Raw genomic sequence first — 13,267 nt, forward strand, 5'->3', positions numbered from 1 at the left:
ATCTAGGCAAGGGATCGGCTCCAATCGTAGGTCCATGTCCCCACGGTGGGACTCAAAGTCAGTCCTGAGCAATGCCGCCAACTCCATGATGTTAGGCTGTAGAGCGACCAGAGGTATGATCCGGAAAAATTGCATCTCCGGCAAGGTAAGGGATTGCAAAAAAGTTTCCCCCGAATCCCCCGCCCACCTCCCGCATAAAACAAACCAGAGAACATTAACACATACTTTTAAAACACACTAAAAATAACAAAAAGACGAACCAGACAGAGAGACCGTTGGCGAGGCTGCCATCTCGGCGCCACCCTGTGGAATTAGGTAGATTGTAATGAGGTAGATTGGAAGATCGGGAATTCATCCTTATCATAAGAGTCTGATAATAATGGGGAAGAAATTGTTCTTGAATTTGGTGGTATAAACTTTCAAACATTTATATCTTCTGCCTGAGGGGAGAGCGAAGGGGAGAGCGGGATAACCGGGATGCAAATGGTAGTTGATTATGTGGGCTATTTTTCCGAAGCCGCATAAAGGATAGGTAAGGTTTACGTAACTCGATAGGTGGAGGCTGGTTTGTATGATGGACTCGGCTGCTTTCACAACTCTACATTTTCCTGCAGTGTTAAGCAGGAAAGGGTGTTTACTATGTTGCATTATAGAAATAGCCATTGGAACCATGATAAATTTCCTAAGCCTTCTGCACAGGACGAGGCATTGGTGCACTTTCTTAGCTGTGGTGTCAATGTTGTTGATAGTGTTGGAGCTGAGCTTACCACTGGGTAGTATCTGCCTCCGAGATTGTGGAATTGCCTTGAGGAGTCACGAGATGAGTCACTCACTGTGGGCACAAAGCCTCCGACCGGCTTTTGTTGATGCACTATCTGGGTAACCAGTCCAGTTAAAATTCTAGTCTAGGATGTTGATGGCAAGTGGCAAGGGTACATATGCTGAGGAGTTGCAAACAAAATTGAACATTGTGTAATTATCAGTGGCACCGTTGCTGGCTGAGAGAGGGTGGTGAAGACTTTACAGATTATCTGTGTAGAGGAGATGTAAAAAGCAGATGAATGAAAGGGGAGAAGACAGAAAATAAGAGGGCGGAGCATGCAAAGCTAGAACTGTGAGGTCAAGCTTGGGAAGCAAAATACAGAAGTTAAAACAAACCGCTGGAGGAACTCAGAGGTCAGGCAGAACCTGTGGAGGTTGAGGACAGTCCACATTTTGGGTTGAGACCCTGCATCAGGTCACAAACCTTTGAATATTTCTCTGCTTCTGTAGGTGCTGCCTGACCTGCATAATTCCTCCAGCAGTTTATCTTTTGCTTCAGATAACAGCATCTAGTTTATTTTGTCTTCAAAATACTGACATTTCTGAAAATTGTAAGTAAAGCAGAAGGTGCTGGATATCCTCAGCAGATCAGGTAGCTTCTGTGGAAGAATACAGGGGGCAGCAGTTGATGATCTTTCTGCAGAACTGTTAAGTTCTGGCACAAACTGGAAGGGCTGGTCATCTGAAATTGCTGAATTTAGTGTTGGTTTCTGGGGGCTAGTGGGAAGATGAATTGTGACTTATTGAACTTTCCTTTGGCTTCCTTGGGAAGAGACCAAGGAAAGAGAAGAGTCAAAATAGCACGATGGAAACCCCTCTATGTTCTCTCCATCCCTCCCACTTTGCAACTTGCAACATTTGCTCTAGAATGTTTTTTTCCAAATCCTGTTAAAGGCTCATTGACCTGAAGATTTAACTATTTCTCTCAGCGGAAGCTATGCGACCTGCTGAATATCTCCAGCACTCTCTGTGGCTTTTTAGATTTTTCAGGAAAACCTGGTCAAACGCCCTTTCTGACAGAGAAACAATGCTGTCCAATGTAAAGCACACAGAACGAGAATGGAATACAGCTAATCATGTAAGATGCACCCGGGAAGCCGCACAACACTCACCACAGGTCTTTTCCACTCCAGCTTGAAGGGCAAAAGCTGTTTGTAAAATAAAGAGGAGTCATCAGCGGGGAATTCCAGATCTTCAAACAGGACACCTTTCCTCAGGCATTCCCTCTTCAGGTTCTGGAAGACATCGCTCTTGGCTTTGATGATATCTTTATTGCGGCTGATGATGGGGTACAGGCCAACCTTACCAGGTAGGGGTTGGCCAGCTGGCGATTGCTTCGCTGAGCTGATACCTTGAGACATAACTGTGGCACAGGTTTCACAGCGAAGGGAATATGTCTGTCGGGAAGAGAAATAGCTGCTGACCTCAAAGGCTGGAAGCTTTCACAAATGAGAGAAAAGACACAGACTGGCCAGTCCCTGCCAGTTTCAACGCCAAACGGAACATTTCACACAGCTTGCTCAAAGACGGGTGCACTTCAACAAGGAATACCCTGCGACTAGGTGTTCCACCATACGCAACTTTCAATTGGCACAAGGATCATTAAACAGACCACAGGAAAGGTTGTTTCCTATGATCGCAGCTGCCTTCCACATGGTTTTCACTTCAATAATTAAATTAAAATCACCCACTTGTTGAGTGAAATGTCCCCACTCCACTCCTGCTCCACTCTTGCGCAATTTCCAGCTGTTCTGGTTTCCTTGCAGTAACGAAGCCAGTAATATTAAACACTAAAAATAAACCCTTGGAGGCTGTGTGCTCAATGGTCGCTCTGTTTATTTCTGCAAGTTCCTTATATGGGGTCACATTGAGCATATCAGATTTGCTTTTATTCATTTCCTCTACTGAAGACTGCAATATGGTGGCAACTGGCAATATTGATGTACATTTCTAAACATTATGTAGTCAGACAACTAAATATTACAGACATAGGGAATCAAAGGTACACATATAATGGGGTGTTTGTAATTAGACTAGGTGCCAAGACAAGTGAGTGACGAAGGAAGGCATGTGGGTGACTCAGCAGCACAGCTATTAGAGCCATTGCCTCACCGTTCCAGAGACCCAGGTTCAATCCTGACTACAGGTGATGTCTGTATGGAGTTTGCATGTTCTCCCTGTGACCACATGGATTTCTTCAATTTCACACTGGAATTTAGAAGGATGAGAGGGGATCTTATCGAAACGTATAAGATTATTAAGGGGTTGGACATGTTAGAGGCAGGAAACATGTTCCCAATGTTGGGGGAGTCCAGAACCAGGGGCCACAGTTTAAGAATAAGGGGTAGGCCATTTGGAACGGAGATGAGGAAAAACATTTTTAGTCAGAGAGTTGTGAATCTGTGGAATTCTCTGCCTCAGAAGGCAGTGGAGGCCAATTCTCTGAATACATTCAAGAGAGAGCTAGATAGAGCTCTTAAGGATAGCGGAGTCAGGGGGTATGGGGAGAAAGCAGGAACGGGGTACTGATTGAGAATGATCAGCCATGATCACATTGAATGGCGGTGCTGGCTCGAAGGGCCGAATGGCCTACTCCTGCACCTATTGTCTATTGTCTATTCAAAGGTGTTCTAGTTTCCTGCCACGTGCCAAATTCATAGGGGTTCAGAAGTTAGTTCACTGCTGTAAATTGTCCCCAGTGCACGAACAGGTGATTGGAATGGAATGAGAGGAGAATTAAAAAAATTGCCCATCATAAATTGTGAGTGGCAGAGTCTTAGATGTGTTGATGGGAATATGAGAATAAAATAATGTAGGATTAGTGTAAATGGCTGGTTGAGGGTTAGAATGGACTTGGTGGGCCTGTTTCCATGCTGTATCGTTCTACAATTTTATGTAACTTCGGTGGGTGAGGGAGCAGGGTGAGGCGGCTGAATGGAGCAGCAGTGGGGCAGTGAGAGGAGGATGTGTGAGGATGTGGCCAAGGTGAATCAGCTATTTGGGAAGATGGGGAGGGCAGGTGAAAAGGTCGGCAAATTTGAGCTGTCCGAATTATCATTGGTTTATTATTATCACATGTACCAAGATACAATGAAAAACCTTGTGTGCTATACAGTCAAATCATACCACACATGATTACAATCAAGTCATAAGGTTGTGCAAAGAGAAAAATAACCAGAGTGCAGAATATGGTGTTACAGATTGTAGAGTGACAGATACAGAGAAAAAAGACGTGCAAGGGCCACAGTGAAGTAGGTTGGGACTTCACCCTTAGTTTATGAGAGGACCATACAGTATTCCGATAACAGCAGGGAAGAAGCTGTTCCAAAATCTGATGGCATGTGCTTTCAAACTTTTCCTATCTTTTTTTTAGATTTAGATTTAGAGACACAGCGCGGAAACAGGCCTTTCGGCCCACCGAGTCCGCACCGCCCAGTGATCCCCGCACATTAACACTATCCTACACACACTAGGGACAATTATTTACATTTGCCCAGCTAATTAACCTACATACCTGTACGTCTTTGGAGTGTGGGAGGAAACCGAAAATCTCAGAGAAAACCCACGCAGGTCACGGGGAGAACGTACAAACTCCATACAGACGGCGCCTGTAGTCAGGACCGAACCCGAGTCTCCACCCCTGCATTTGCTGTAAGGCAGCAACTCTACCGCTGCGCCACCGTCCTGCCAAAAAGGAGGAGAGAAGAACTAGGGTACAAATAGTCCTTGATTACATTTGCTGCTTTTTGAGACAGTGGGAAGTGTAGATGGAATCTGAAAGATCTGAAACAGGAACAACAGTTGAGGCCTGGGGCAGATCAGCAGCGATTATATTTAGTGAGGCAGGCTTAAGGGGCTGAGAGGCCTACTCCTCCCCTATTTTCTTATGGTTGCAAGAAGCTTGCGGAGAAATTTCAGTGAATATGAGAAAACTTCAATATTACTCTGTGAAATCTAAAGCAACTTCTGTATTTCCCATTATGCAGATGGTTAGCTGTTGGTGGTTGTTTATCCTTCCACTTTGCAAGAACACTTGTGGAAGACCAAGGTTGTGACAACTCTTCACTTCTCACCGTGGAGAATCCACAAACCTCACGTTTGTTGATTCCAATGGAGGGCAATAGCTAAAAGGAGTCCAAATTATCTAAAAATGTTAAGAAAATTCTTAAAAGTTTTGTGTTTTTAAATATTTTAAGGTTCTATTGTTTTTAATTTATCACAGTTTAAATGTTTTTTTAATAGTATTCAATAATCTTTTTGTATATCTGATGGTCAAAAGCACACACAGTTCAGAGGAGGTAGGGGGCTTGTCTTGGCTGGAACTGTCAATGGTATCGTTTGCTGTCAGGGTTTATTCTTGCGACCCCCACAAGAGGGAGCTATACTGCAGAAAGCCCTGCCTTCTCATAGACCTCTCACAACCAATGGGATCTGATTATAGACTGGAAATTTGACAAGAATAACAATGCACATTCGGTTTGAAATTTATTAGGAGTCTGTCGTGAACACACACCCCAAGAGGATGATTGCCGAAGGCATATGCTATGGTATGGTATGCTTACCTTCATGTCTGAAGAAGGGTCTCAACCCGAAACGTCACCCATTCCTTCTCTCCCGAGATGCTGCCTGACCGGCTGAGTTACTCCAGCATTTTGTGAATGCTTACCTTCATCAGTCAGGACAATAAATGTAAGATCAGGAAGTCATACTGCAGCTTTATAGGACTTGGCTACGGCTGTATTTGGAGTATTGTGTGCAGTTCTGGTCGCCCAAATACAGGAGGTGTAGGCGAAAGAGGATGCAGGAGAAGTTTAGCAGAACACTTCTGGGATAAGAGGGTTTTAGCTACAAATCTAAATCTAAATTGGGCAAACTTGGCTTGTTTTCTCTGGAACATCTGGAGCATGAGGGCAAACCTGATAAAAGTTTACAAAAGTATAAGCGGCATTGACAGGGCGGACAGTCAGAATCTATTTCCCAGAGTAGAAATGTCAAGGACGAGAGGCAATAGCTTTAAGATGAGAGGGGCAAAGTTTAAAGGAGATGTGTGGGGCAAATGTTGTTGCAGAGTGGTGGGTGCCTGGAATGTGCTGCCAAGGGTGGTGGTAGAGGTAGATACAACAGTGACAATTATGAGGCTTTTCAATAGGCACATCTACAAGCAGGAAATGGAGGCATTCAAATCACCAGAAGACAGGAGATAAGTTTAACTTGACCACATGATTGGAACAGACATTGTGGGCTGAAGGGCCTGTTCCTGTGCTGTATGTTTTATGTGGTCACCCTCACTCCTCAGCCACAATCTGTTCAGACCACATGGCGTGTGATGGGTTTACCAAGTCTGTGTCCTCCAAATTGGTACACTTGGGTCTGGGAGCATTGAAGGATAATCCCTGCATTGAACTTTGATACCTAATTACAGGTCCACCACTGATTTTCCAACACCCTTGGTTCCAGAGCCTTGCCCAATCATCCGTTTTGTTGGAGCAACAGAGGTCATGGCCTCCAAAAGGAGTCGAATAGTGCTGGAAAGATCCACCAAGGCCACCAGGGGTTCAATATACTGGCCTGTAAAGTCAGCGGAGGAAATTGGCCATGGGAATGGATCTGCCGGCTCCAGCCGAGCTGAAGTTTTAGAGCCATGCTACAGGGGGCAAATTCAACCTGCAGATTGGAAGTCAGCTATGGGAATGGATTGGGCCGGAGTTCCAGAGCTCTGGCCACAGGGGACAAATAGGACTGGCTGACCTGAAGTCCAGCTGCAATGAGGCTAGATCAGCCCCGTTACCTGGCCTAGGCGCCACATTTTCGGGGGGACTTTCCCGTGCACTCTTGTCTGGATCAAAGGAGGCAATGAACAATCAGATGCCGGAAAATCGGTGGTGGATCTGTACTCATAATGCTAAAGCTGCCTGGAGAGCGAGAATTCCCTTACAGTCGGCAGCTCCATTGCCGTTGGTAGTTCACAATAACAAATGCGTTTAAATGCATTTGCAGCTTGTTAGTTACAGCACTGATTTGTGCTGTTTCTTTTATACAAGTAAGCTACTATATTTGATCAGTTTCTGCTGTGCTGCTTGCAACCATGTTGCCACAGACAGGCGCATTTTAACATTTTAAATTTTGCATGTGATGCAAATGATGAAAGATTGAAACAGATATTACACTGGTGTGTAAGACAGAGCTATAACGATTCAGCACAGAAACAAGCTCTTCGGCCCATTGAATATATGCCAGCCATTAACCACCCATTTACACTAATCCAATATTAATCCCACTTTTAAAAGATTTTCTCCCTACATTCGTTCACCTTCATCTACCACCCACCCATGCTTCAAGAAATTTCCTAACTTACCTCTCCAGGTCCAAGTTTTGTCCTGCATCAAAGACCTGCAAAAGAGTCCTTGGAAATGGGAATTTTCTCTAAAGTTAATGTAATGAATTTTGTCTGTTAGTTGACAACTTCTGGAAATTATGTAGAAAACTCAAACAGGCAAGTAACACCTTTGCCATAAGAAAAGCAACAATTTATTATTCCTCAACATACCTTTGCTGAACTTGTGAGGAGTACACAAATACAAATAAAAATCTGGACAGAAATATTAATGTACATTGTGTGATGTGTGCAGGAATATTTGAGAGATTTTACATCCTTACTCTATGGTAGGAAATGGACTTCCACTCAAATGTCACTGCATGCAAAAATGTCCATCATTAAGAACATCCAAAATAATCCAATGGTTGTATTCAAGGTGCCCTGAACAAAGTTGATGAGATGCTGAAGGATACTTAGAAAGTAATCATAAGTGAATTGAGTTCAATCAACATTTAATTTTCTGAGAGCTCAAAATACTAATTGTTAATGTGCAAAAGAAACTATTCTGATTCCAACAGTAACTCCAGACACACCATTCTGTAAAATTCCACAATCCACGAACAATTCTGTTACTCATGCCTTGTCAATTTTGAACTTTCTCAGGCTTTACATTCAATTTCCATTATTTAAGTTCCTCTCGTTCAGAAATTACTTCTTTAAATAAATATCAAATATGACCCCAAAGCATGGCCACATATACTAGTCAATTGGCATCCACTTTTCAACAGAACTTCCTCAGCCATGGTGGAATGTGCAGCCACTTATTCCCAACATTCAGGTAGTTGCCCTTCTGTTAAGTGCAGATAGGATTTTGCCCAACATTAACCATTGTGAGGGGTTTAATGAATTTAAATTATGATCTTGTGCAGCTCAGCGCAGACATAGGGCCAGAAGTGGAAGCCTTGGGTTCTAAGATGGAGCCAGCTGCAGTGCACATTCTGCTGTATGTAATGAAGATGGTTCATGAGACTCGCCAAAACTGCTACCCCCAGCACTTTACAGTACTGTAAAACTCTGAATCTTTAGAAAAACTGCAACAGAAATAGAAGAGTTGATTCAGTATATTGCAACACGGGAAGTGCTCAGGCTCACGTTTGACAGCAGCATAGTCAAATATATAGGGTTTTTTAAAAAACCTTTTTGGGGATGATCTTCTAACTTTGCTTTCTCAGAGCATATGTAGGCATTGGGTGCTACATAGTACAGTGATTACCCCTTGGCACAGTCTGCAGCAACAATGACAACTTTTATCAAAGTAACGTGTTCAGCCATTTAAAAAGATAATACAGTAAATGATTACAAGCTTGGTAAAAGGTACAGTCTTTAAATTAATATCTTTAAAGAGGAAATTCCTAGGTTCAGATGCACTGCAAAGTAAGGCATATTCGCTGATTATGCAGCAATTAAATTTGGGGATGATCAAGAGGCAGGAAATAAATATTATGGAGGATAATGAAAATAAATATTATGCAGGATAATGAAAAGATTTAGGGTTTGCCTTTCATCCTAACTCACATGGTCATTTGAATCTGCAAACACCAGAGAATGCAAATGCTGTAATCTTGAGCAAAATACAAAATACTAGCAAAACGCAGTAGTTCAGGGAGTATCTGGAGAGGGAATGGTCCTTCAGACCAATTCTGCTCTCACCTGACATCTACATACTCAGCTACTGTATACAGTGCTCACTGCAGGGTGGTGAGGAGAGCTTATTTGGTAAATCCTGTAGTATCCTACTGTGTTACTCTGATTGAGACCACAGACTGAGAGGCAAATTTGGAATATTTCACGGCTTGTATTTTAACAGTGGAATTTTTTTTTAAACCCTAATAGAGGTGCAACATAAGACAATCTGATGACTGCACAACAACAAAAATCATGTGACAGAACTGGACAATCTCGCTATGACTGATCAAACCATGGCTCTACAGTCCTACTTCTAATTTTGAATAGTGAAGAATAATTAAGCAGCTAGCGACTGAGGAGGCTCCAAGAATATCCGCAACCACAATCAATGACAGGGGCAGGTTAAAGATAATCAAGTATTCACAACTCTGTTCAGCCAGGGGCACTGAGTGGATGATCCATCGAAGTTCCTCCTGAGATGCTCACCATCACTGGAGGCAGTCTCTAGCCAATTTGATTTATTCCATGTAATATCAAGAAACAGCTATGAACAACAAGTACACCAAGGTTTATTGAACCAACAATGGCACCTCCCCGACAATGTGGAAAAGTGCCTGGATGCGTACTGTTGACAGAGAGGAACAAATCTAAATCAGTTAATTATCACTCAGTCTTCTCAATCATCAGCAAATTGATGAACGTGTTGGCAACAATGGTATCAAGGGAAATTCACTGACTAATAACTAACTCATCAATGCCCAGTTAGATGATTGCCAGGACCATTTGATTCCCAACCAGGACTATAATTGTCCATGAAGGTAGCACATCACAACTTTCTCATGGGTAATTAGACTTGGGCAAGAAATGCTGACTTTACCACAATGTCCAGATGCCAAATTTTTTTTTGAGTTGACCCATTCTAAAATATAGTTGTACATATATAAATATTTCTACTACAGCAAAATAATATGTTGATTTAATAAAAGAAATGAATACTCAACAGAAAATAATGAGAAAACCTGACATGACCGTAAATATATTTGAATACGAACACCACATTTCAATGGTGTACTTAGATGCCTGAATATCCATCCATCAGTATTTAAGCTTCAGAGTCCAGTCACATCCTACATTAAATTGTAGGTTTTCAATGATTAATAGGCACTTTTCCAGTTTGTATGTGAATTGTACTGGAATCTCCTGCATATCTGAAGAGGAAAATAAACAAAATTATCATTAAAATCAAGAAATGACAGAGTGGCAAGAATCAAGGAACATACCAATGAGAGCAAATTAGACTAAATCTGACATTAAACTACATAAAGAAATTGGGGCATAGGAATAAAAGCTGCATCACAATGATCGGGTTTTAGGACGTACACCAAGTAAGTACAGAGGCAGAGAGGTATAGTAACGAGATTGCAAAGCTTAGTTTTGTTTGTAGTGAACAAGCTGACAATGTGAATCAATTCCCATTGGTCAAGAAGGGTTGTTCAAAGAACCAGAACTGGAAATGTGGATCTCTTAGTGGGGTGTAGAACTGGAATAGATTGCAGTTGAACCATTGTTTAACCAGGATGCAGCGTTGGTAAGTGAGCAATGATCAAGGAATGAGATGGTGTAAGTTAGGAACTAGAGTTAGGTACCAGTTTTGTTGACTTCATGGAGGATATAATGAGACTGCAGTAGAGAATAATGGTATAATGAAGCATACAGGCAATACAGACATTGATGAGAGCAAGAGCTGGAGACACACGAGGGAGAAATTCCAGGCTTAGGATCTGAGCAGCTGAATTCAAGATTGCTGGTCGCTGATTAAAATTGGAGATAGATAAAAGGCAAAGCAGATTTTCAGCACACTTGAGAACTGAAGGAGTTTGCAATGATCGGCGGTGCTGGCAGGGGGAAATCAGGAAGCCATGGAAAATCTAAACACTGGGAAGAATATTTTATATCGTCAGCAGGCAGTGGACTGTTCAATTAATAGTACTTTGTGCAAGTCAGGATACAGTCAGTCATGTTTTGGATAAGTTAAACTTTACAGAGGAATTGAGCCAAGAAGGCAATTAATTGTGAGTTCTTGAGGTAATAAAAGCAAAGATGAGGGTTTCAGTATCACTTATATTGCACCAGGGTCAAAGGAGGCATACATAAAAGAGACGAGAATATCCTGTCTTGGTTGATGGAACGGTTGTACAGTTGGAAACTCCTTGGGCTCAAATAGGAAGCTGAGCTTGTGAAAAACAATGGTTTACATTTACATGGTGCCTTAAAAGCAGTAAAAAGACCCAAGGCACTTCATAGTGGTATTACCAACGCCTGGCAACAAGTTGAGCTTATAGGACTTGATATTACAATCCCTACTATAATTGGCACCTTCTTAATATCTTGAGTGGGGGTAGGGGTAAAGACTTCATTGGGGTCATCAGGTGGGCAACCTCCTTCCTTGGTGTTTCGTTGATAGGCCCACGACACCTCCAGAGGGCTCAACAGCTACACCTGGCGTCCCAGGTGCGCTCCCCTCCATTTTTATTCCTCTTGCTGGTCATTTTGCAGCCCAGTTGGAGTCCTTCCTCTTCAGCCACAGCCAGTTGCTGCTTCGCTCGGCAACCTCTGACAGCGACCCGACGGCTTGCCGGAAGGCCTGTCCAAGACATATGCGAGCTGTTTAGACCTGATTCTGGGCCAGAGAGCAGGTGGCTGAAGACCACATCTCATGCTAGGTTACGTTGGTCATTCCTTTTTCCTTTTGCTGGAAAACTAATAGTTTTACTGAATAGAACTCTCCTATTAATTGTCAGAATGTTTTACCTGGACCCAGTGTTGTCACACAATAAGGCTGTGCAGCTCCCACTATGTGGATCTTTTCCACCAGACACTCAGTGCAATACCTTCCCCTCTCATCAGCACACCTGAACAAAGGGAAACATATACATAGGTCGGCCTTTATAAATACAGTGAATAAATAGTCAACATTGCATTCAGAGGGGCTGTGGGTCAGTTATACACATTTCTCTGGTGTTCTGATTTACAAAGGTGGGATTGTGATGCATCCAAACCAGACCTGGATTCCATTGTTGGCCCGTGCTGAACTAATTGAATTCAGCTGCAACTAGTATAAGGCCTCGGTGTACCTGGCTTGAGAAAAGGCAAAGAAACGAAGGTTTTCTCCAAAGATGCTGCCTGACCCACTGGTTACTCCAGCATTTTGTGTCTAACTGTTTTCAGTTCCCTAGCACCTCCCTGCCACAATGTCCACTGACAGATCTGGGCAGCATCTCTGGAAGACATCCAAGTTACTCCACCATTTTGTGTGCTTTACAAGATTCCAGCATCTGCAGTTCCTTGTGTCTCCACCCAGTCCACTTGTTCCTTCCCATCCCAGATTTCCATTCATGGACTTCCTCAAGAGTGTCTCACTCTCTGCAATAGTTCTTGCAGGATAGGCAATAGGCTTAAAGGAAAAGCGGGTGTTTGCTGGAGGAGGGCTGCGCTGAGAAATATTGAAAGCAGGTTATCCTACGTAATAGCTTCAATGCACAGGAAACCCATGATCCATCTGCAGGATTCCTAGACTACCTGTGAATAAAGACATTCCTATGGTGTAGTCTGGGTTAAACAGGTTCTTACCATTTCCCAACGTGCAAATGGATTTTGTCAGGAGACAGGCTACTAGCTAGTCTCCTGCTGTTGAGATAGATGAACTTCTTTAATATACTTGGAAATTAACTCCATAAGAAGTTATTTCTTGCAAGGAAACTACAATTTCCATCGTTGTTTCTTTGGATAGGAGCAAAATCCATACCTTTAGCATTGATACTGCTCTTCAACAGACCACGATTCTTCCATCATTAAGTATACTCGCTTCCACAGTGCAATTCTACAAGTATTACTCTGGCACATAGTCTGTGCATGGCTTCTTTTAGTACAGGGAATACCCTGCACTTTGGTCAACGTGGGTTGTTTTTAAATGTGCTATACAAATAAATTGACTTGACTTGACTTGACAACAGTAACCAGACAATCCTTAGTGGACAACTAAATCTGAGTGAGATGACAAAGTAAATCATGAAATCTATCATTCATCTCTGCCTTAGCCATCATCTGCTATTGCACAAAACAATGGGCTCACATCACATGAATACTTTACCAGTGGGGTCTTAGAAAGAAAATAGCTGCCTGGTATTTCCCCTTTGAGTGCGATCACCCATCAGAAATGTTACACTGGAGATAGGATCATCCTGATGTTCAATGGTACAATGCATGTCTCTCTACAATGACACGGTTGTGATCCATAAAGAGAAAATAGCACTGGAGCCTTCACGCTTTCAGAACCCCCCCTTAAAGATTTCTGTGATAGCTTTAATTATTTTCCACAATGCCCAAAGCATCCAGAACAAGAAGCACCCTGTTGCATATTTACAGCAGATCATATCCAACCGT

General features: G+C 42.7%; 2 protein-coding genes across 2 annotated transcripts in view; both read right to left on the reverse strand.

The window, feature by feature from the left end:
* Nucleotides 1-2,235, reverse strand: part of capn3a (calpain 3a, (p94)) — a 104,300-nt gene extending 102,065 nt beyond the window's left edge. Inside the window, exon 1 of the mRNA XM_078407089.1 lies at nucleotides 1,935-2,235. Within this exon, the coding sequence (XP_078263215.1) occupies nucleotides 1,935-2,183 (249 nt within the window). The 5' untranslated portion in view covers nucleotides 2,184-2,235. The remainder of the gene's footprint in view (nucleotides 1-1,934) is intronic.
* A 7,684-nt stretch (nucleotides 2,236-9,919) lies between these two features.
* The window catches only part of LOC144597595 (neutral alpha-glucosidase C-like), a 67,338-nt gene continuing 63,990 nt past the window's right edge, over nucleotides 9,920-13,267 (reverse strand). Inside the window, exons 23-24 of the mRNA XM_078407090.1 lie at nucleotides 11,636-11,736; nucleotides 9,920-10,032 (exon numbers count right to left, since the gene is read on the reverse strand). Of these exons, the coding sequence (XP_078263216.1) occupies nucleotides 9,920-10,032; nucleotides 11,636-11,736 (214 nt within the window). The remainder of the gene's footprint in view (nucleotides 10,033-11,635; nucleotides 11,737-13,267) is intronic.

Source organism: Rhinoraja longicauda, chromosome 10 (genome assembly GCF_053455715.1).
Source record: "Rhinoraja longicauda isolate Sanriku21f chromosome 10, sRhiLon1.1, whole genome shotgun sequence".
In the NCBI taxonomy this organism is placed as follows: domain Eukaryota; kingdom Metazoa; phylum Chordata; class Chondrichthyes; order Rajiformes; family Arhynchobatidae; genus Rhinoraja; species Rhinoraja longicauda.